Raw genomic sequence first — 24,122 nt, 5'->3', positions numbered from 1 at the left:
CGGGCTTTTTCTGCAATATTTTTTGCTGAAGGTCCCGATAGGCAAAACAGGGGTTCCGAAAGCATTCGAAGTAAAATTTTGGAGTTTTATTTATTTTGTGAGCGTACACAGACGAGCCGCTCACTACCCAGTTCTTGGCTGATGTCTCAAGGGTGCTCATGAAAGAGCAAGCTTTTTAATGGTGCCACCTGTTTGCGAATTATTCAGCCGGGGGACCTTCGTGAAACACTCGGTATACGTACTATATATATATATTTCTATACGATAAGACAGGATATCGCTCGAGACGTTCATCTTGTATGCCAGCTAGATAGACTCATCGAGGGGAATCTTGCCGCCCTCCAGGGAGTTTCCTGGGGGATGGATAACCCAAGCCTCCTCGCAGTCGGTGACTATGGTGCTTACCTAATCTTTGACATACTTTTAGACAACGTGCTCCAAGAGGCTATATTTCGAAACCGACAACCTCTACAACTTCACTTCACACTTCAATATAGCACGCAAAACCTTTCTGTATTTTTTTTAAATTGCAGTTTTGCTCGCCACATCGTAGTCCCGGAAAGCCACCTCCACTGATCTCTATGTATAAAGGCTGGATCGCGCATGGGAGAGGGGCTCGTGGGGCAGAGGCGTGCATTCAGGCCGCCATGTTGGAGGGCCCACTGGCGCCGGCTGCTCCCATAAGAAACAATAGGAAGCGATTTGATTTAGAGTATTTATTGCGGTTTAAACTGGCATGACACGCCCTTTAGTTTAAAGGCAATTTTAAAAAATACGGGCAGCCCCGCTTGAACTAAATGCAGACGACAGATTGCTTTGGGCCCACCAATATGGCGGCCGGAGACCACGCTTTGGAGCACCCTATGCGCGATCCAGCCTATACTATAGAGATCAGTGGCCACCTCTGTGGCTAATGCCATAGCGAAAAAAAAAAAAAAAAAAGAAGAAAAGGAAAGGAAAAGTACACAAAAATGCACTTTTAATTTCACGCTATTTAAGCAAAAAGAACTCTCCACGTGGCGCAAGGTAAAAAGTACATTTTATTACTACACACAGGAGCAGAGTTCATCGCACGCCCAGCGTACACAATCATATACGTAATCGAGTCGCATCCTTTCCTGTAGCTGCACCTCGAGCGCTAGCATCGGTGAGACACGGAGATTGCTCTTTGTCTATGACCTACGGACACAAGAGAACTTGCTAGTTGACTTGAAATCTACGAGCAAGTCGAATCAGTGAAGCCCAGCTTGCACTCAATAAATAAAGGTCAAGTGATCCTGACTGTATAGCGTGTTGGAGAAATCTATGGTGGTTTGCAACATGCCGTCTCCGGCCGAAGTCACACGGAGAAAGTAATTGGAATGGGGCACGTCGCTTATTAGAGCGCGAAAGAGAGTTGTGTTACGAACGACTATGATGAGATGAGAAGAGTTTTGTGCTATTCTAAGAAGCTTTCGGACGCTCAACAGCATTCAATAACATCGATGTCAGCGGCGAGGGAATGACGTGAGTTGAACTATCTACAAGTGGACTATGTACAAATAGTACCTAAATACAAGCTCAAGAAGAGCCACACTTTAGGGTATTGACGAGGACCTGAGTAAAAAGGGGTTGTGACACTTCGTCCCCAGGTTATCCCGGAGGTGCTTATTTGCATCCGTGTGAACCTGCATTACAAGTTTTGAGGCAAAGAGGGAAAACCGCGAATACTGAAACCTCGAATACTGAAACTTATCCGGCTGTGACATCACCGCGTGCACCTCCGCAAGTGAGACGACCGCGGCAGGGGTCACCTTCTTACAAGATACAGTATGTGCTTACTCGGTATGCGCCGAGGCTTTCGGTTCTGTGACGTCATAGCTCAATGCCGAAGTGCGTACATGGTTCCGTATCTCGCTACAAATAAGTACTTTTCGCCAATATTGGGTCGTGCAACATACGATGGGTCACGACTCACATAAAGGGAGACCAAATTAAAAAGTTGTGCATTAAACAAAAGTAAAAACAGATCACATTTCTACAAGGCGCATGATCAAGTCGTTGTTGGCCGCGATGAAACAACATAATCATCATGATCATCATTGAAATGAAATGTTCGTCGTTACCGGGCCTCGTAAAATCACACAGTAAAAGTTGCCGCCACATCTGAACATACTAAGCCCGAGGTGTACGCAACACTGTATAGACACACACTATCTCTGTCCGGGCCCGTTTGGTAAAACGCTACAACGCTACACATAATTTTAGCTGGCGTCAATTATTCGAGTTGCTTCACCTTTTGAAGCTATCCATGGTTGCCAGCAGTTTCTTGGAACACAGCATCGCGCTCAACGCGGTTATTCAGTGAACCTGGCAACCATGTATCATTGCGACAGGTCGTTTGCCGTATCAGGATAGAGCAGGTTCTGTCTTCTGGTGCTTGACATAGAAGGACCATTAAAAGGCGGATTTCGACTGATAGGTGTCAACGTATTCCAACGCATGATTCACCACTGAGTGCTCGGAGCTGTAGAGGGCGAAGTCTTCGGGTTCTGCTGGGCCCCACGTGAGTTGTGGTTCGAATGCCTTTCTCAGGTTCTTGAGAAAGAAAAAAAAAAGAAGAAGAAGAAGCGATTAGTTTCTATTTGCTAGGAAGACTATATCGATCCACTGCAAAAATATTCGCCATTCTCCCACGGTTTGCAGAACATGTCTATTACATGATTTTTCTTCTGTTCCGCGTTAGCACCGCGGATCAACTGTGGCTATGAGTGGTGGGTGGACAGATCGAGAAAGGATAACAGGAAGGGAGGGGAGACAGGGTGTGTTAGGATGCAGTCTTCATGGGGGGAACTATGCCTACATGCATCCGTGTCGAAAGTGTTGATTTGTGACTACCTTTCGATCACCTACCTTTCGATTCAAGAACAGAACTACCACGGCCCAGATGGGGATTTGCGCCATAGACACCAGCGCTAAGAACCAACCGAGACCATCAGCCCAAGCAGGATACTCGACGGTGCCATCGTAAGTGACGGGCTTGTGCCAGAAGAAGCCGTAGATGAACAGGAACTTCATGGACGAATCGTTAATGTTAGACGTGCAACTGGTGCAAATAGTACATCTGTACTTACGGACAGTATGATGGGGGAGAACACAAGCCAGCTGGACTTCCAGTACCAGCCCACACTGTGACCCAGCATTAGCTTCAGATCGTTGGAGAACCGGCGGAACCCTGGGACGCGAAACGTGGGAGTTATTGCTTATGTGGACGAGAAGACAAGGCGTTACGACACGGGCGTGCCCTTGCAGCGTTACCCGTCCTTTGCGAGGTATGTTGCTTACCGTAAATCCACATAATGCTGATGACTTCACAGATAGCAATGAATATGACTGCGAAGCCTCCGGCATAGGTGTCCATAAGGTTGAGAACATACTGGCCTCCCTGTGCAGAGGATATAGCACACAATGTAACTTCTACAGAGTGAAGTGAATAGTCTGTGCTATCGTCAGGCGAATTCTAACCTGAGTGACGCATGGCAGTCCAAGGAGGAAGCAAACAACGCAGATGCCCAGCGTCATTGGAACTTTATATCTCCTGGACGCGGGAAATTCATCGTAAAACGCTGTAAGGAATGTTTCCAAAAGGGCAAACTGGAAAAAAAAAGAAAGAAAAAAAGAACAGGACACGCTTTAGAATTTATATACCAGCAACTAGTTCGCAGCATTATGCTTCGCAGTCCAAAACCAAAGTGTAACATAGGGACACATGCGTGCATCTGTTACGCGTACACGTCTCTGTTGGCGTACTATATCACCATTGGTAGAACACTGCGTCAACAAGCCACATTGTGTAGTCGATAATGTACTATACCTCGCTGTCAAGCCCCAGGAGGAATAACATGAAGAAGAATAGGAAAGACCATAGCTGAGGTACGACTAGCCGCGAGAGGGCCTCTGGGTAGGCGACAAAGGCTAGGCCTTGACCTGTAAAAACGTCAGATATGAAAAAAAAAAAAAAAAAAACACGCACGCACACACGACATATTAGTTGATAAGCACTGTCGTATGGGCTTGTCGATGCAGATCCCTAACTTGGTAGAAGCGCAACAAAATACGACAAGACACTAACATATCGAAAGGCAACAAAGCGCCTTGTGCGTCGGTGTCTTGTCGTATTTCATCGCGCTTCTGCCAAATTATAGATTAGTTCATGGGGGTTACAATTATCGAGGTCTACTCTGACCTACAAGACTCGGTCTGATGCCAATGGTAATGCATCACTGGTACGTGAATGTACCGTTATACAGTTTGTGTATGTATACTTGCTGAAATCGTCTAGAGATCACACATGCACAGTGCCATTGAATAATATCTCGCTCCGTTAAATATGGGAGGCGGTTACGGAAGGCTGCATGCCATTGTATACGAACCTGCTTTAGCTACGTCTTTGATGTCCACTCCGAGCTCCGTAGACATGTTTCCCAGGACCGAAAAGATTACAATGCCGCCTATGATACTCGTGATAAAATCCATGAAGCTGACGAAGAGAGCGTCCCTGCGATAAAAAAAAAAAAAGGAAAAGAAAACTTTTAAATCAAATCTAGAATGGCTTCACGGTGAATCTTGTCAAGGGTACCTACTTATGAACAGGGTTTCTGAACTTGTTGTAACTGCCGAACATGATGATTCCTCCCCAAGAGATTCCCAGCGAGTAAAAGAGTTGCTCAGCTGCATTGCGCCAGATCTGAAAGATATACCAGGAAACTGTGATGATTATATGGTATAGGCTACTGAGTTACCGATAATGGTAATTCGAGGCTTTGCGTTGTGAGACAAATGATTGATTGATTGATTGATTATGTGTTTAATGGCACAAAGGCAACAAAGGCCATAGAGCGCCAAAACAGCGACAAATGAGCGACGCTGTCGGTCTCTTCATTGATTTATGACCACCTGAATGTTCCTTATCATGCACCATAATCTCGGCATCCGGGCACGGTACCAACTGACCTACACGGGCTTTTTTGTCACCTAATACATAAATCTTCGAAGGTTCGAAGACACACCTAAAACATCCGACGTACACGCTGAGACATTCATACGTTGAATGCTATCAAATATTAAAAACAAAATTATATTGTTGATCTTGAGTGTTCGTTACTACATCTTTCGGAACTATGTCAGTCAAAGACTATATGCCAAGGACAATGGCGAGATTCCCCATGCTGGTACTTCGGAAGCGACTTCCACATAGCCCTATACCTCATTACTCTTGCCCCATGAAACATGGCACATGACTCTTGCACATGGGAAGGGACCGACAGAAACCCAACAGAACATGGACTTACAAGAATTTTTTTGCTCTAAATTACAAAAATTTGATCCACCTTTGTATATGCGATCTGTGGATTAGATAAAATAACGTCTAATCCCACAACTAATAATAGAAGTGCAAGTAGATGGAGAGCGTGTTGGTTTAGTAACATGATGAATAATGGAGTGGGAACAACGGAGGTCGTCTTTGTAGCAATGCAGCTGGCAGTCTTAGGCCAGTGTACTTCGTGTGTCTGTTGCTAGTAAACGCTGGCCTCTGTCCGTCCGTGTCGTTCTCGCGTCATTCATCATAATAATGCATAAAACAATTCTTTGAAAAGATACCTCAATCTCCAGAATCCTGCTCCAATCAGGGATGAGAAAATATTTGATGCCCTCCACGGCTCCAGGAAGCGTCACGCCTTTCACGAGAAGGATCAGAAGAACAACGTAGGGGAAAGTTGCCGTGAAGTATACTACCTGAAGAATTGTAATATGAGCTTCGTTATTTTTGCATTCCCCACGCCAGATGACAACAGAGCAAGTGTTCGACGTAACACTTGCCTTTCCAGTTGATTTGACTCCTTTCATGAGGCAGAGAAACACGATGACCCAACTGGCTAACAGGCAAAGACTCAGGTCCCATCGGAGAGCTCCAGGTTCATCGATGCCTCCAGTGATATTGAGTACGTAGCGTCTGGAGGAGGTTATAGCATGGGCAAATATTAGACAAGTTCCTCATTGCAGACCAAATACCTTTTCGTTAGTCCCGTTAACGGTTTAACGAGAGGAAAGTCAAAGTTACTTAGGAGTAACCGCAAAGTAACTGCCATTTAAAGTGCCACTCCGGACCATAAAAATATATCTATCTGACTTCATATTGTTAACCAACGTGGCTCGAAAACAGTGTACGCGAAATATAAATGTTAACAGTGACCATTACTAATTTCACATCCTTTGCGAAAGAACCCGCAACAATTCATAGTTTGTTTCTCCAAGAGTAGGCGCCATTCAAGTGACGTCACCTTGCGCACTACCGTTCACATCTGAGCTACAGCGTGGGCTCTATGGCTCTGGGGGCTCTGGTAAGGAAACGGAAAGCGACGTCAGAGTAACAATGTTGCCAGACGAAGAGCAGATTCTGTAATGTCACACGTGCCAAGGACGAAAATTACTTTTACGTTACTTCCGTCTCACACACAGAGACAATATTTCGCGAGAGACAAGTATTGCAATCGCATAAGCTCCAAAGACATTTGTCTGCGCTTTAACTACCTCAGATTTACTGATGTTAAGGTACTGTTGAAGCGATATTAAAGATGCTTAAAACATGCAACTCAACGTAGAAGAATGATAACTTACTCCCAGAATTGTTGACTAGCGGTTTGTGTAGCGTTCGTGCAGTTGCTGAACAGATCGGAGACAATAGCCTGTGGAACAAATGCGCTGACGTTCCATGCGGTGCGAAGCTCCACGGTTCCTGGGAGCTCCACTTTGCTGTGAATGTATTCGTGCACGAGCCTATCATTCACAACGCTGCAACGCTCCTGCAAAAATCACAGCTGTGCTCGTCATACGTATCAACAACAGCAACAACAACAACAATATTTTCGAAATGGTTGGTTGTCTATATAAGACAATATATCGGCAACATGGTTCCATTTCACGGGAATGTCGGTGATCGGGAGGAGTTTCTGCTTACCACGTTTCCATTGCGCACGTAACAGGTGTTAGGGTCAGCACCCCACCACTCGTAGCAATCCTGCCATGGAAGCTCGGAGCGGAAGCTCTGAGCCATGTAGAAAAAAGTGTAGGCGATGACTACGTTGTAGTATATCGCGACTAGTATAGACACGACCATCATGGCTGCTCCGACACCTGGAATGCAAGACATTCTGTTACCTTAGAGCATCAAAGCTGCATTCTCTACAGATCGCGGAAATTCAGTGATGACGTGACAGTAAGCACAGTGACTAAGCTCAGTTAGAGAGACGCTGACAGTTTGAAATGTCCCTGTCGCACGGCAAATGTACAGTGTGCAGACAGGTGGGTGAGCGGGGTAAAAGGAATAAGATGTGAGAGGCAGGTTGGTTAGTATTGCGTCCTGGGCTGACTTCGGGGCGTTGTAAATAGAGGACGATGAGGGAGCGGGGTTTTTTGGGCTTTAGCACGTGTGACGCGCACTCGGGTTCGTCTCGTTCTTTGGATTAAAGGAGCGGTTGGTCGGTTGCTGTGACTTTCGGTTGCTTCGGCTCATGATCAACGGGGAGCTCTTTCAGCAGTACCACCACCGTATCAGGGGGAACTGCTCATATAATCTGGAAGGACTGTCGGAAAATCCAGGGAAAATCTCAGCACAGCTGATGCTAGGGTAAAATTTGTAATGGTCCCTTAGAGTGATGAAACCCGATGGAACCCGATTCCACCTCACCGACCCGTGAACAAATTTTGATCGGTTTAAACCTGATTTTCTTGCCGAATTACCTCTTGGCTTTAGAGCTGTAGCGCGGGGAAACAGCACTAAGAACTCCAGAACGATCTTTTCTGACATATGTCTACCTGGTATGCTCTCAACAAATCCTGCATTGCAACAGAGCACTGCAGCCTGCGAAACTGAAACTGTGCGCGGGACACACGCGCGTGTTTCCACATACATACTCATCGTTACAATCTACAATGTACACCAGGAGCCTCTTTTTGTTCTACCACGATTTGATACCGGATTACAGAAAAGAATCCCGTGTCTTACGTTCCATTCGTGGAAGGTATTGCAACCCGAGAAATGACGCCCTATGCCTGAAGATTGATGTTCTCACGATCAGTTACCTTTTGCGATAGGTAGACACCTCCAAATAGACATTGGTCCAAGACTCGTAAACTGCCCTACTGCGACCTCCATAAAGTACATTGGTTTACCCACGAGAATCATGAGTATCATGTATGGCAGGAGGAAGGCACCTGAAAGAAGAGGACCGCAAGACATTACTCCGGGGGAGGACCATCGTGGTCTACAAGTGGTTATAACACATATCTCGCCATAGCAGTATTGACCGGAAAAGCATCCTGCACGTTCCACATGACCTTGTGAGGCCGTTCCTTCAAAAACATCAGCTAACTATACGCAACGTTGGCGAGGCCGAAACAATGTGCAGCACTAATGTATAGTGCCCAGTGAAGCTGAAACAACTGTACGGTGCTGCGACGTTTGAGCTTTGAACTTATGGCGACGTTTGAGTTTGAACTTATGGCGACGTTTGAGCTTTGAGTACACGTATTGAGCGCGGCTTTTCGGCTTTCTTTTTTTCCTCGTATGGTGTACAAGCATTACGTCCATAGGCGTTAGATACAATGTGCTCAACGGTATCGATGTGTTAACCTTGAACAATAAACCAATGGGGTACTTAAACGTATTTTCCTACCTCCTCCATTCTGGTAGGCCAAATAAGGGAACCTCCAAATGTTGCCAATACCCACGGAGAGTCCAATACATGACAATATGAACTCTGTCTTGCTTCCCCATTGACCTCGTTCCGGTGAGCTTCCATCTTCGACTCGTTTGAGATCAACTGACGAAGCATTGTCACTCTGAAAAAAGAAAGGCAGCAGCGTCGAGTAGTTGCGCAATGATTTCGAAAGTTGCAGGTTGGAACCTGAACTAAAGCTGATGGAAAGTTGATAGCATTGTTCTCCACAGACTGGGGACGCTAAACAAGGATTTTTTTCTTACACGTAGTGACGCTCTAGAGACGGTAGAAATGGTCTATCTGGAGCGCGTCAAGAATCACGTAACGATGGTGCATACGATCAGCTTCAGAGGCAACGTGACAGCGCTCACAACGAACGAGAAGCGACATTTTATGCATTCAGCGAGCGCTCAATCAATGAGACAAACACGGCGGAGTAGTCGCGACATTTAAAGTCGTCCAGCATGTATTGCACCGTATGCATTGTCTTCCATGACAACAAACAGCACGGAAGATGAAAATAAAGGTTATATACAGGGTGTGTGCAGAAAAACATGACCCGCATTTTTACATGTAACTCGTTGTCTACTTAGCCGAGGAACTTCCGGTGGCGCACGACGGCGTATTTATGCGTGCGAAAGCTACAAAAAAATCCTGGAAGCCATACTCAGTGTAAAAAAATAAACAGAGCGCGAAAACATGGGCTTCCATGCATTAGAATAGGGCGGTCATGACAGTGCATTGTAGTGCATTTCCGTCTCATGAGAGTTATGTGCAGGCACCGCTAGGGGTACTGCCGATGAGCATCCATGTGGGACATCGTTTCGATTTATGCACCGATAGCTCCCCTAGCGGTACTTGAACACATCTCTCGTTGCCCTTTCACATACACCCTGTTGTCCACCATGTTGCCCTATTCTGATGCACGGAAGCCGACGTTTTCGTTGTTCCGTTTATTTTTTAAACTGGGTATGGCTTCCACAATTTTTCTACAGATTTCGCACGCATAAATGTGCCATCGTGCGCCACCGGAAGTTCGTTAGTTAGGTAGGCAACACGCTATGTGCCTAAATGCGGGTCATGTTTTTCTGCACACACCCTGTATAATCAAACTCAATAAAGGTTACCACCACGGCGCGCGTGCTGACGTACGTATAATTACGAGCTGCGTAGCGCGCGCATTTCGTTTGCACCTTCATTTTCGCAAGAACAACCACCGAGAACAGATCCTGCGGACGATGCGCAGGCGGACATTAATGCTCAGCATCATCACCGCCTCCATCGTCTGTTCCACAGGATTCCTGGGGAGTGTCATCATCCGCAAGTTCAGTGAGATGCGCCAAGAAGGCTTAGCCCTCAGACAATCCACAGCTTGGTAAAGCTTCCCTTCTTACTTTCTATGACAATATAGGATTAGACGACAACAAAATATGACAGATGACGCTTTCGAGCACGGATTCGGTACCAGTGCTCAGTGGTTCTTCTAGATGGCAATGAGTGCGATGGCCAAGAAACAATCCAGGTCGCGATCCAGGCCAGGTTAGGAACTGTGAACTTATTGTTCGAAGACCGATGACCCGAGCGAACCTGGCAGCAGGTTCAGGCCTGGGATACCACAGCCGAATCTAAAGATAGACCGCCAGGACTCCAGAGGGAGACCTCGTAGGACCATTGCAATCTTTCATCTTCTTCACATCTCTTCTTCATCTTCTTCACAACTTCATCATCTTTCAAATGAAGAAGTTGTAAATTTCGCAAAGTTTCAGCGCCAATGTATTTGGTAGTTGCAAATGGGTTGTGCGCCGTGACTTCTGTAGCCCGTCTCGTGACGAGCAGATAAAGCATCCATCTGCTGGTGGAAGATTCAAGGCCACGCCGTGATGGTGACGTCGAGCCAAGCACCCTGTCTGAGGTTCTCCCTGTTTTTTTTTTCTTGCAGGCTTTCTAGGCTGGTGTCTGCACACCTCTACTAGTGAAGTGTGCCCTGACGCGTACTAATCCCCGTCTTTCGTGCTCTCCCTGCTGTTTTTTTTTAAATTACGTGTTCGCGCCGCGAAGCAACTGTGGCTATGGCATAGACGTGGACAGATGAAGGGAGGACAGCAGGGAGGAGAGGGGGACAAGGGGGTTAGCATGCGTCCTGGGCAGACTTCAGGGGGACTTGTGCCGACATTCCTCTTTAAAAACTGTCAGAAAACCTAGTAAACACCTCGAACAGCATAGCCGGCGGGGGGATTCGAACCCACTTCACCTCTCAGCAGAGGGGTCACTAGGCGACGCGTCAGCCGATGCGGGAGCTCTTTGCGACCCCCAGGTCCTGATAATGGATCCCTTTGTACGCGATTCATAAGAATGTCATAATACAGGCAAAAAAAAAAAAAAAGGAAGATCACGTGCCCGCAGGTGGCTCCCCGTGTCGGCGCAGAGAAAGAGAGCTACTGGTGCGGCGCGTCACCCCCTTCCGTCGCTTCACCCGGTGCGTCCCCGCGTCCCCGCAACCCTCTAGTGGCGCCAGTGCCTCCAGTCTCGGTGTTGAAAGCGATAATCCTAACTACTGGGCAAAGGGGTGCCGACATACACACACGAAGCAAAAGAATAAGTCATCTCACTTCACAATCAAGGCACCCACTCCTGCTCACAAAATCGATTTTCTCTAAAGAGATGGGAGCTAGGACAGGCTCAGACGAGACGTGGGAGAGAAGATAGGACCGTGCTTGGAAGAAGGCATGGTACGGTACGCTCTGGAGCTGACAAAACCCCAGCCAAAGCGTACTCCGAGTTAAAACAAAATAGTTTGACCCAAGTACTGTTAGGGGCAGGAAGGTATATAACACGTCTGCTAACCATTTCGCCTAACTCATTTTATCTGCTCAGGGCCCATGCGTCTTCTGAAATGCCGAAGCCGTTGAACTTGTTCGACAAGGCAAGGCAGAAGATTAAACAAGGAACCGCGATGGCTGCCTCCACTTTCCATCCCACTGCCAGCATCCTGAAGAAGAATGGTTCTGTCTGCAGCCATCCCGTCTGCCGTAAACAGGCCACGTATCTTCGCGGCAAAATAGATGAGACGCAAGAACCCTGCGAGGACTTCTACAGCTATGTCTGCTCTGCTAAGTGGTCTGGGAAGGACCGAACTGTATGATATGGTCGCATTTTATTGGTACAGTGCCGAGTTACCAGAATGAGGTCACACCACTTTGGCATTAGCAGTCTCTGGAGATAACTGACTGTGGAGCAATAGCGCGGGCTTTGACAGCGGCCAAAGCACAATGACAAGCAGAAGGACAACACAGCAAGTGTAACACATGCAATCTGCTGTGTTGTCGTTTTGCCGGTTAGTTTGTTTTGGTGTCTGTTTCACACGTTGGAAGTGGAATTTTTTTGCGTGGACATACGTCAAGTTGCAAAAACGAGCTATAATGTCAGCTCAACCGTCTCTCTTTGACGGTAGATCGAGTTTGCAGGTTTGCATGGTTTCGTGCTTAGCTACCTGTCATGAAACATGTTGGCCCTAACGCAAGTGTGCAGCGCACCGCAACGAAATGCAACAATTGAAATGCAAAAGTGAAATCAGAATAAAAGCGATCAGGTCCAGCGTGGACACGAAAAGGCAACCTCTAATCAATTTAGATAATAGAACTAAACCAATTTTAATGTAGTTGTCCTAGACGGGCAATTTGGACAGCACAGCCTGATGTCATTTGATATCAAGCTTTGCCCTAAACTGAAACTTACCTATGCTTTCCCAACATCACTCGAGCAGGCGGACACAGCCACGTATCAAGATCAAACAACGGGCAAACTGTTATACGACCTGCAGAAAATGTTCCACCGATACTTCGAGCACCACAATACGACATATTACAACTTCCCCAGTGCGTTCGTCAGTCAAGCCTTGTTCTTCGTTCCCAACTGCACTTCCATCTACAGTCGCAACGGTGTCGGCTGGGACCCTTGGCAAGAACTACTTACGAGGCTCGGCTTAGATGGCTGGCCATTCTCCTTCAGCCTCGAAAAAAGGAATGTCTCTCAGATCGCTGGTCTCGTGGACGGAACGTTAGGTGTTTTCCCGTTTGTGGAACTCCTCTTAGCGAACGAGTACGACGGACACTATGTCATCCAGCTGGACACTCCTCAAACTGTGCTACGTCGCCATCAGCTCTGGTACACCCACGAAAATCTCTTCAACTACACGCAACTCGTAGCCCGCGCGTTCAGTACGCTCAGGGTCATCAAGAACGTCGAGATCCTCGCCGAAAACATAGCCATCCTTGAACTCCGACTCGAAGACGCGATTAGTCTTAAGAAATTTGTTCCTATACAGAACAGGCCAAAAGTCATCAGCCAGATTCCGCACAGCGCAAAGTGGTCATGGTCCCGCTACCTCAACGCCATCTTTGGGTACTCTGTAAGCATGGGTGTCCATGCAGAAGTGCTGGCTCAAGAGTACTTCAGTGATCTGGCGGTCATCATGGACAACACTTCTTATACTACACTAGCTAACTACATTGGTTTCCGCACCATGGTTCACCTCTCAGCAGTTCTTCCTGATGAGGTGGAGTTTCTTGTGCCATTGAGCCACGATCACCCAATTGTCGGCGTCGGCGAAAGATTTCAAGCGTGCACACGTCTCCTCGAGCGCATGTACCCGTACGGCGTGAGAGTCTTCCTGCGCATGACGCTTGGTGATCCTGACCCTCTGCGATACTCACCTATCCTGGACACAGACATGACCAGCATGTTCAACATCACTCAGCAGCTTGTTGCCAACTTGGTCAGCAACGCTTTCTGGTTTAACCCCGTGGAGCGCCTTATCGCCAGACAGAAGATTATGAATGTCGCCTTCGATTTCATGGGGACCGTCAAAGATCTGAGTCTTCCCGCGCTCTACTACGGTACCAAAGTTCCACCGTTTAACGGCAAAAAAGTGCTACAAAGCTTCTTCGTTATCCAGTCCAACACCAAGCGAATCTACTACGACCCCTGGCACAGAACGATGGACTTTGACAACCAGTACCACATCAGCAGTCTCCGGCCAGACTTTGAGTACATCTACGGCAAGAACGCCTTGTACATTCCGTACGCGGTAGTCGCTTTCCTGCGGGAAGTCGCAGGCACGATGGAGCCCATCTTCGCGCCGATTGTGGCTCAGTTTGTCTTAAGAGGGCTTTATAAGGCAGTCGACGAAAGCGGATCTTCCGTAGATCATCATACCAGGACTAGGGAGTGGTGGAGCACAGAGACCACTAGGAAGTACAGTTACATCAAAGACTGTTTCTTCAAACAGTACAAGTCTGAAATGGCGGTTAAGTCGCCGGATATAGATATCATAACAGATATGGACAGCAACATCGTCGATAATGGCATCATGGTACCGCTTTACGACTACTACCTCACACTTCTAGGCATGGACTCTGAAACAGCCAGGAGGACTCGCGCGCCGTTTGGAACGTTTACGGTTGAACAGTTGTTCTTCATCTATTTCGCTATCAGTCGGTGTGACCAACGCGGTGCTGAGTTTGCAAAGCGACAGTTGGGGTTTGGATTAACGCCGGCCAACATCAAGGTTAATTTGCCGCTGAAGAACTTTCCCAAGTTCGCCGAGGCCTTTGGGTGTCAGCGTGGAAACGAGATGTGTCCTCAGGACAGGTGCTTGATTTGGTAGAAAGCGGTGGAGAGGGGGAATAAAGCTCGGTCAGAGATAGTCCGTTTCCCGGTGTGTGTGTGTGTGAGTGAGTGATGAGGGAAGGCAGTAAAGAGGCAGCAGACTCCACAAGAGGGGCCTCTGGTGGCGTTTGTATTTGACGCAGCATAGTTTCCAGAGATCTTGCGATTGGAATTGCGATCAGAGAGATTGGTGCGCAATCGTTCATTTATTTTAAATACCTGGGCCGGTGTGTGTAATCCGTTGGCCTGCGGTGCCTTCTCGTCCTCCTGGAAAGCCGGATTTACGAAATCCGCAGCGTCGAACCTCATCTGAAAAGATAAATGGTTTCGATCAAAACACAAGTTCCCCGAACTACGGGTCAACGCATGCGCGCAATGCTTGGACCTGTCCAAATGACTCGTGACACACCGGAACACAACACACACGAAAGACTGAAAAACACGTGACTAGGTACGGCAAGAGAAGCGCATACCAAGAAGACCTTGCCGTCCCTTGTCTCGGGCTTTTGTTATGGATTTATACCACCAGCTTCCTTCGCTTTTTTAACCCCTTACATACAACATGGCCCGCTTTCACGAACCTTGAGGCTGTTCCTCAGTGATGCACTTCGTAGCTTCGGTACTGCTTTTTGCACACGGTTTTCCCTCGACGGTTCACTTTCTTTTAGCACTGTCAAAGCTACGAAGTACAGTACTCAGGAATAGCCTCAACATTCGTGCAAGTGGGTCCAGACACATTTCGCCACGTGTGCTCCTACTTTCCGCTATGGTCTCTCCATCTGATGTCCACGTCTGCAAGCCCCAGTTTCTTCAACGTGCAACTCGAGAGTTTTGCGTATTTCGAAAGCAACGAAGTTTCCCGAAAAGTAAGTTGGTCTTGAATGTGTTTGCTTCGTGCGTTAACGATTTCCCGTAACGATAGACAACCATCGCACAACCGTCGTTGAAAATGCAGACAACCTTGAACGTATATCTATTAGGACCGCCTCTCCAGGAGCTCTTACTTAAAGCTTACTGATCAGATTGTCCCACGTGCTTGTAACCCGCCAGTATAGAAGCGAGTCCGGACTGGAGGAAATTACTATGGTTGAGAGCAGCCCATCCAGATCCTCAGTCATTCACCAAATGAGAACGTTTCGTGCGAACGATGCACTGCGTTTACTCTCGGACGACTGCGAAGAAATCATCGGGTGCAAGTAGCTTCGGAACTTCCTCGCCACAGAAGGAAGGAACTGAAGTTTGAAGAATTGCAGCGCTAACAACACTCTGTGTACAAGAAAAAGAAAAGAAAGAAGTTGCGTAAAACAATGATACGCGCTACACGCGAAAAGAATGGAGGACGAGGAACGAAACCAGATTTTCAAGCATTGTTTTTATCGTTGCCTGGTGCTCCCCAGTCGATGTTATGCGTTGCAAAAATTTGGCCAACGAGCGCACGTTGGTAAGCCAATGGAATCCTCTTATAAGCAAGAGCATGTCCGCATGTCATCCGCAGGAAGTCATCCGCAGGACGTTAGAGAGAGAAAGAGAGAGATAGGAGAAAAAAAAAAAAACTGAGACAAAACATATGACGAATGTACAATGGCCATTGTATTTTACTTTTTTTTAGCCATATTTAAGTAGCAAGCCCGAATTCATCTTGTATCAGGAAAAGGCAGCTTGCCTAGTCTCTTGTCTTTGTCTTGTCTCTCTAGTCTTGCCTAGTCTCTTTTTCCAGATTGAAATAGTTAGTAGTGGTAATAATACACTGTGTAAACAGGAGGTAGTTTCAGCACACCTGAACATAGTCGCAATGGCTTGTGGAGCTCCTTCTACGTGTTGCGTCTGTCCCTTCGTGTTCCCTAGTCTCGGAGTTTTTACATTATGCATCCTTCTACGTGCTTTTCTGTAATCGCTTTTTATATATGAAGTACCTCATTTGGAAAGACTGCTTATTTATATCTCTCGGTTAATGTGACAATATATTCCCCCGACGCCCCAAGGCAGGACATTGGGGGGTTGCTGCAAGTCAACAGATCTAATGCATCTCACCTTGCCTGTACCCAATGCCGTTATTTTAGATTGATTTTCACTTTGTGTTTTTATTTACTCGTTTCATCTTACGTACTGCGTCCATGATGACGAATATCAGCAAGAAGACAAGGACAGGGTAGAAGTAAACAGGACAACTGCAGAATCTCAACAGAAGTGTAATCAAGGATCACAGCATCTTAAACGCTAACAACTAGGTCACTGAGTATCACCTAAAAATGTGCAGAGAGAAGAAAGGTTTATGCTGCCGGCTGGGAGGTACCACTCAACCTTTGTCCTCTGTACATTTTTTGGTGATAGTCAGTGACCTAGATGTTAGCGTTTAAGATGCTGTGTCCTTTGATTAAACTTCAGTTGAGAGTCTGCAGTCGTCCTGTCTCCTTCTACCATGTCCTTGTCTTCCTGCTGCTATTCGTCATCATGAACCTACACCAACTACTCCGGATTGTTCCTATTGTACGTAATGCGTAATGTATTGTGTTTGCTGTGTGTTCATACTTGCTACCTATGAACGGAATATCTCGCCGCTGTGACGCGGTTTCAGACTCAGCCGTCTTCTCTCCTGAGCCAACATAACGACTGCTTCGAGCGTGTCCAACGTTGAATATGTGGGCGCTGTGTCCTCTCTGCGAAACTATGTTGTTTCAGCGTTCGACGTCACGAAGGCCCGCGCACGTTGTAAAAGTAACTTTTCTTTATACTGGAACGTTATTTTTGCGTTATTATTTATCTTGTGCGCACAAGCATTCCCGGATATCGCAATCATCATCATCTGTGAAAGACGGCAGTTAACTGCACGTCAGATACCTGTACGTTAGAAATAGCAGTTAAACAAATGCCATTTAGCTAACTGTGCGCGGCCGTCTGACAGAGAGGTATACGAGTTCGAGGAGCTCATTCGCTGTTCCCTCTCGCACCGACCGCGAGAGGGAGTGCTTCCGAGAGTTTGACGAAGTGACAGAGGGACAGTCCTGTCTACTTATGTTTTGTGTCTCTGTTCCTACCACTTCCTCGTGCCCAAGGAAATGATACCGTTAAAGGGACAATGAAAGAATATTTGACAAGCCCACGATCATTTTTAATTTGTTCCCCTGAATACTAAAGCATTCTCTCTGTGAAATATGAAATTGAAAATGGTTCAAATAGCGAATATATTCTATATTAACCGCGGGCGTGAACGGTAGCTGCTACAACCCGCCTCCGAGGCGAACTGGCCGTGACATCATACACTGATACACATAACATGTTGCCGATTCGTGGACGGGCTTTTGCGAGCAAACTGCAAAATTTGCAAACGAGCTTGCTTACTTCGCCATGAAATATGTTTTAATTTGACCTGGAGACAAGATTGTATCCAGCCCTTGACACAGAATCCTACGAGAAATGTCCTGTAGAAATGTGACTGGATGATTGCAGCTTTAAGGAGGTGCAGACCTTGAGAAGGCATTGCATGCGCTCGGCGTGAGAGCACGCAACTCGACAACAACATCAACATCCACCACAACGTACATGGAAGCTTTCTAGTTATTTTCCTCGAGGTTCAAAGCTGGGTTCTCAAGCTTGCTCACTTCTGCCGCTACATAGCTGAGCGCTGTCGTATAGTTGTCACACGACACAATGGGTAACAGGTCTCTGCTCCTTGACAAGCCAATACTCGTTTCTAATGGCAGATGACGCAACAAAAGCTACATTCCGTCTGTCTCGCTGACATGGAACCAGACACGTGTCGAAGGAATTCCATGTTCCGCTGAACTCTTTGTCGTCTGCTTGTCTTACAGAGACACGTTCCGATGGCAGAATACGACTGAGGCTCGACAGCGCAGATGACATGTCGATCTGTCAAAAAGTGCGAAAGCAGAACCATTCCGTCACTTAACCCTCTCTGCCACGTGGACTCGTCATCGGTATTCCACTGGCGTACGACTGTAAGCACGTGTATCGCTCGCATTATGGACGTGCTGAACACACGCAGTGGTGGAAGTACACGTTGTAACACGGCGCGTACAGAGAAGAGGTATCAGTGTCGGCGGGGAGTAAAAGATGTACCGTATACTGCTTTCGTGAGCGCACAACGTTGGAGTGTCGCGTTGCACCTTGGGCGTTGCATAGGGTTTTAAGCTACCTTGATGTTTCCTATGAAACGTCATTCCAAAGGAATTCCGTGCTGATGACATTCGTAATACAGTGGAGGTGCAATCTCGGAAGATTTATCTGTTCAATAGCCTGAGCCCTTCTTGCCTGAGAGCCTTCTTGCAGGCTTAGTGTAAACGTGTCCTTCCTTTCCATGTCTCGGGACAAAAAAAGAAAAAAAAAAAGAAATAGAGAAAGAAAGCAGACGCACTTGGGAGCCTGATGTGATGTGATGTGATGTGAATAAAGAAAAAAATGGGGATGTAAGTTTCGACGAAGTCAAACTGGCTACCCCAGTACACTTAATACAGAAAGTTCAATCTGATGATGAGATGATGAAAACGCAAAAGGATGATGTCCAGAGACGAACAGAGATGATAATTGAGTTCAACATGTAGGTCATGTGGGAGCCTGATGATCATTTCATGAACGCTAGAAGACGTTTATTAGATAGAGAGAAACATATAGAGTGGACATAACCCTGCACGCTGCACTGAAGTACACGAGGATGTCCGGACAATACAGGTAATTTCGGAATGGGAGATATTTCGAATTCCCGAAGAAAATTTATTTTGAGGAGACGTGACCCACAGAAACCATTGGCAATGCGCCTTTAACGTCGTCCTCGGTCGGGGTGTGACCACCACTGAGACATTTTCGCTGTTAACACACGTGAAAGGAGAAACCTCACAGAATGGCGGTTCCGTGAACAGAATCAGATGTGAAGAATTCGCATGAAGAAGGAATGCTTCGAACGGAAGGCAATTTGTCACGCGTTAGATCCTGAGGTCGCTTCCGTGCCGGGTTTTTCTAGACAGAAATCAAGGCTACACACGTGCTGCTTGACGGACGGCACGCATGGAAATATGGAACCGGTAATAACGGTGCCTCCGTGTGCAGTTTATCGCTGCTTGGAATTATTTGCCGGTTTTATTTTATTTTTGCAATCGTCGTTATGATTTACGCATTTCTCGTATTTTCGTCAGTTTTTGTGCCTTGGGTGTACGGGTACGCAAGCATCACGTGACATGAACGCTCATCTTTCGTTTTCACTGGGCGCTTGGAGACTTGAGTTTGAAGTCGAACACGCGTAATGCAATCTTTGTGCAACACATTACAAATGGCTTCCGTGTCAACGATTTATACTTTGTCCCTATTGAGCGCCTGCTCTATGGCCATAGCCACGCCTTTTCCTTTCTCTTTGTGTTTCTTTCCTTTCTTTTGGTTTCGATTCCCCCTTTTTTTCTTTTTCCTTCCTTTTCTTTTTTGATTCCCCTTTTCGTTTTGTCTTTCTCCTTCCTTTTTATTTTTCGTTTTCCCCTTCCCCCTTTTTTTTCGGAATAGCAAGCCGGCTCTTTACCTGGCCAACCTTTCCTTCCTTTTTTTCTTAATATCCCTCCCCCCATGCTGACAACAAGAAAGAACAACATGTAAACGCAAACACCACCAAACGCACATTATGATAATACCCCTTCCTCTAAAAAAAAAAAAAAAAACAAGAAGGGGCATTGTACCATCCCCGTGTACTTAATATGCTCTGCCCATAATTTTTTTGAAATCGTTTCCTGGAATACCTTCTTTTACCGCGTTAATGTTCCTATTTATAATCTAATACAAACAAAGCAGGAGGACGCGAGGAGAGTCAACGTCCTGCAGGTTACCTAGAGAACCACGCTTCCTGCGAGGAGATGCGATCACGTGACTTTGCAGCGACGAGGGAATTCCCCGTCTAAACACGTGCCGTGGGTTGTGCACTCGTGCGCCTATTACCACGAGCGACCGGTTCTTAGGGAAACGTGTCAAGGTAGTCGGATGTGTCTCGCAGTGTATTTCGTAGGGTAGTACTGTTGCTGGCGGACAGTGCAATAAGGAAAGTCGACTGGGAAGACCTCTGTAGTTCCGGCACTGCATGTTGCGCATGCGCCCGGTTTCAAGTTCCATAGGAGGGTTGCTTCTTTGGGAAGTTGGGGTCGCAGAACGTGAAGAAAAAACAATGTACAAGTTTCCGGCGATGCAGAATCAAGTTGGGGGGGGGGGGGGGTGTAATGTTGGAGAACAGATTTTACAACAGATAGCTGCTGTTAGATATGAACTTAGTAAGTGAGTAAGCTAGTGGTAAGTCGGGAAGGAAACCGTGCAAGACGCAAAAACTAAGCAAGCGGGTGTGAGTCCATCGTTATTGATGATGAATTTGATGATGACAACGACGGTAGTACCATAGAACGTAACAGGTTACTGTTCTGTGTCTTCCACGAGTTCAAGGTGGATTAGCATTTTGTGCATCACGTTGCGATTGAAGTATGATTTAAGGTAATTTTTGTAATACGATAACGTGTAGTAGAAACCTTGCGAAGCATGAGTGCAGATTAAAAGGTACGCATCAAATAAAGATTAAATTCGTTTCTGTAGGAATTCTGCGTTAAAAAAAAATCTCCTAAACTTGTTTTAGGACAACGACACATTTTGATCTTTTGGTAAAACCGAGGAGTATCAACAGAGTATTCGTACATAAAATACCTAGCAATATGCTACTGACAGTTGTGTTCCAGCTTCTGTGTTTAATTGACATCGACCACTAGCACATTAGTTTCTAAAAGACTGGGTTCGCCTCGTATCAATAATGTAGAGATAATGTATTTTAGGTGCGTGCACACCCCTGTGCTTTCTTAGCGTGGCGTAGTTTATCAGGAAGTGGCTAGCATAGTGTAACTGGTAGTATCTCTGACAAGAAATAAAATGGTGTACGTTTGATTCCCACTACTTGTGCCTGCCATTCCTGCTGCATGCCTGCTCAACTGTCATTCCTAATCCAAGTTTGCCAACCGTCGCTGTACAAGTCTACATTGATTCCAGAACAGAACCTGTACACAAACAGCACGCACGTGTTTCCCCTATAGTGTTTCCCGTATACGTATGTAGTGTATTCTGGTAGGCGTGGTCTGGTAGTCGTGGTTGTCGAGAAAGTTCTTTTTACTCACACTGACTCAACACCCCAATGCATCAGTAGGGCTTCACCCCGAACTTTGTTCGGGAAGAGAATGGCAGACGATTGCGGCTGCCCCAATTTCTGTGTTTTACGGGGAAAGTTTAGAGCCTAAATACAAACAGGGGATGGAAGGGATGTCCCACCCAAGCGGCACAATGTACTGAAAGTCGAGCGCAATAGGGGTATGTGTCTTACCAATGTGCTTTAGTTTCACGGGTCTGTTCAAGGCCTTCCACATACCCGTCCAGCCCCATTGCACTCGACTTTCAGTACATTGTGCTGCTTGGGTAGGGTTATGGGTTCGATCGAGAGAAGAGACAGGCTGCAACGCAAGCAGGGACTGAATCATGTCGAAAACCAAAGGCGCTGAGTCAAAATCACTCGCAGATAACTCCCTGCTGTGTCTGAGGATCTCATCACGGAGTGACTGAGTGACTGGGACCAATGACAAAAAGCCACAGTCCGTAGCCTGGCGAGGTCACATGTGTGTGTGTGTGTCAGATTTTTGTGCCGGCGCCTCTAGCTGGTTTTCAAAATTACGGACTCGAACCAGGCAGATGTACAAGTTACTTAGACTCGTTGTCGCGGTGAGATTCCAGCGCATATTGAAGGATCGTCATGTGGGCACAATTAATCCATAGCTCTATATAGCGTCATTCTCGACATAAAGCCTCGAATTATCACGAATTATCGTTATCATGAACGGGGTGAACAGACGATAATAATAATAATACTTCGGGGCTTTACGTCGCGAGCAACTGTGGGTGAACCGACAACACATCCATTAATACACAGGCGATGGATAGTAAAGGCTAGGTAATGAAGAAGAAAAAAAAAACATTATGTAAGGCGAGCGATTCCCGACTGATGACTTGGACAGCTTAGTAGCACAAAGAGAGGAGAGGTTTTTCGCAGTAGCTTCCAGAAGGGGACCCCTCTTTACTGAGGACCTTCTGACCTAACCGACGGAAAAGTCTCATGCCTGGGGGGGGGGGGGGCGGCGCCCCCTCCCAATCTGCCAAACCCAGACTGACCTAACCTCACTAAAGTGAGGTGAGCCCCTTCTGGAAACTACTGCACAAAACCAATCCCCACAAAGAGCATGCCACACACGCGCACACACAAATAAAAAGCGACCTTCGAGTTCTGAGGTCACTTTGCTCGTTTCCAGTCAGCATATAAATAAATGAAATCACACTTCACTGCCTGCAGTATATTGCGGTGTTGGTTGTGGAGGCAGCACTGCAGTATTGGATGATGATCACAACGATTGGAAGGAGCAGGAGCGAAATATAGATCACGGGTCTTTCACTTAAGAATTTAATTTCAGTGCATCCAGCTTGGAGCAACAAACGCGGCAGTTGAACAATGATTGCGATGATCTGGCGAAGCACCAGCATGTGAACTTAAACCACTGTCGCGTTTATTTACTTTTCTTGCCCCATATTGTATATCACCGCATACTCTATCTACGGAACAAAAAAAAAAAAAAAAAAACAAACAAACAAAAAAGAACATAAATGAGACACGTAGTTGAGACACATCCTAACGCGTAGTGCTAGTGAACGAGTTGTTACATTTATCCGTGTTGAAAATGATGTTGCCTAACATACGTCTTTTATAGTTACCGGTGCTATTTATAATTATTTTTCCTTCATCCTCCGTGGCGTTATCGTAAGTAGTTGCTGGTTTGTTTGTAACATTACTTAGATTTTAATACCCAACTAAAAATTTCACTAGAGAGTCGCGTTATCACGCGTCTGCAAAAATCGCTACCACGAACAATCCGGTCCTCAAACTTGGCGCCATCGAAGTATCAAATTAAAATGGTGGTGCAAACGAATTAGTGATACTGTAGAAAGACGTAACATTGCATGAGCTTGAGGTGCACAACGCGGTCATCGCTTTCGCTTTCACATTTCCGCCCCTCGAGTGTTAACAAGGAACAGCAAGCGTGAACAAACGCACAGTGTGTCTTACCTCTTGACTTTTTAGCACCATGGTCGCCTCAAATGTAGTTCGGATAGGATTTAGTTACATGTACAAAGTGAGCACGTGCGTCTGTCGGAGCAGCAGACGACAAACTGAGAGGTGCGCCATGGGCAATGCCATTTTTATGCGCGTGTACAAAAGGAGTGTCCTCGACGTCATTACCGCAGAGAGAGGCGGGTAAATGCCGTATGGGTTGTGACGTCTAGGGAAAGGGGGGAAACGGCACGGTTACGTTACTTGGAGCAATGTTAGGGGTGTGCCGCTGGGAAGAGGTTGCAGTGACAAAGTGGTGGTGTGGACACACGTGTACAAGCAACGAAGAGATACATGCGCATTGAGACGTGATGACGTAAAATTGTAACGTAATAATAATAATAATAATAATAAAAAATGGAGGCGTATGTGAACTCTGTCAATTTATGTATGTGTGCTCCCCGTTGCCATTAAAGTATACACTCTTAAGAATGAGGGGGGAGGGGGGGGGGGGGTAAGGCAGGATCGTCTCGCCGTTGTTGGCCATACACAAGTGGGCGTCGTCACCACTATAGCCAAAAAAA

General features: G+C 46.5%; 2 protein-coding genes across 2 annotated transcripts; one reads left to right on the top strand and one right to left on the bottom strand.

Moving 5' to 3' along the window:
- Nucleotides 1–962: 962 nt before the first annotated feature.
- Nucleotides 963–23,690, bottom strand: LOC135398801 (sodium-dependent proline transporter-like). The gene is made up of 16 exons (XM_064630268.1): nt 23,554–23,690; nt 14,646–14,735; nt 8,715–8,880; nt 8,122–8,253; nt 6,998–7,173; nt 6,658–6,842; nt 5,860–5,992; nt 5,641–5,775; nt 4,623–4,726; nt 4,413–4,537; nt 3,854–3,966; nt 3,505–3,633; nt 3,325–3,424; nt 3,114–3,214; nt 2,893–3,051; nt 963–2,577 (listed from the first exon to the last, which is right to left on the bottom strand). Exons 1-16 carry the CDS (start codon nt 23,572–23,574, stop codon nt 2,437–2,439), a joined length of 2,010 nt encoding a protein of 669 aa, XP_064486338.1. The 5' UTR covers nt 23,575–23,690; the 3' UTR covers nt 963–2,436.
- Nucleotides 9,919–14,463, top strand: LOC135397556 (neprilysin-1-like). The gene is made up of 3 exons (XM_064629149.1): nt 9,919–10,134; nt 11,634–11,895; nt 12,523–14,463. The coding sequence occupies exons 1-3, from the start codon at nt 9,998–10,000 to the stop codon at nt 14,422–14,424; spliced, it is 2,301 nt and encodes a 766-aa protein (XP_064485219.1). The 5' UTR covers nt 9,919–9,997; the 3' UTR covers nt 14,425–14,463.
- Nucleotides 23,691–24,122: the final 432 nt, after the last annotated feature.

This window comes from Ornithodoros turicata, chromosome 6, assembly GCF_037126465.1.
Source record: "Ornithodoros turicata isolate Travis chromosome 6, ASM3712646v1, whole genome shotgun sequence".
In the NCBI taxonomy this organism is placed as follows: Eukaryota; Metazoa; Arthropoda; class Arachnida; order Ixodida; family Argasidae; genus Ornithodoros; species Ornithodoros turicata.
This window is presented reverse-complemented; position numbering and strand designations above follow the sequence as displayed.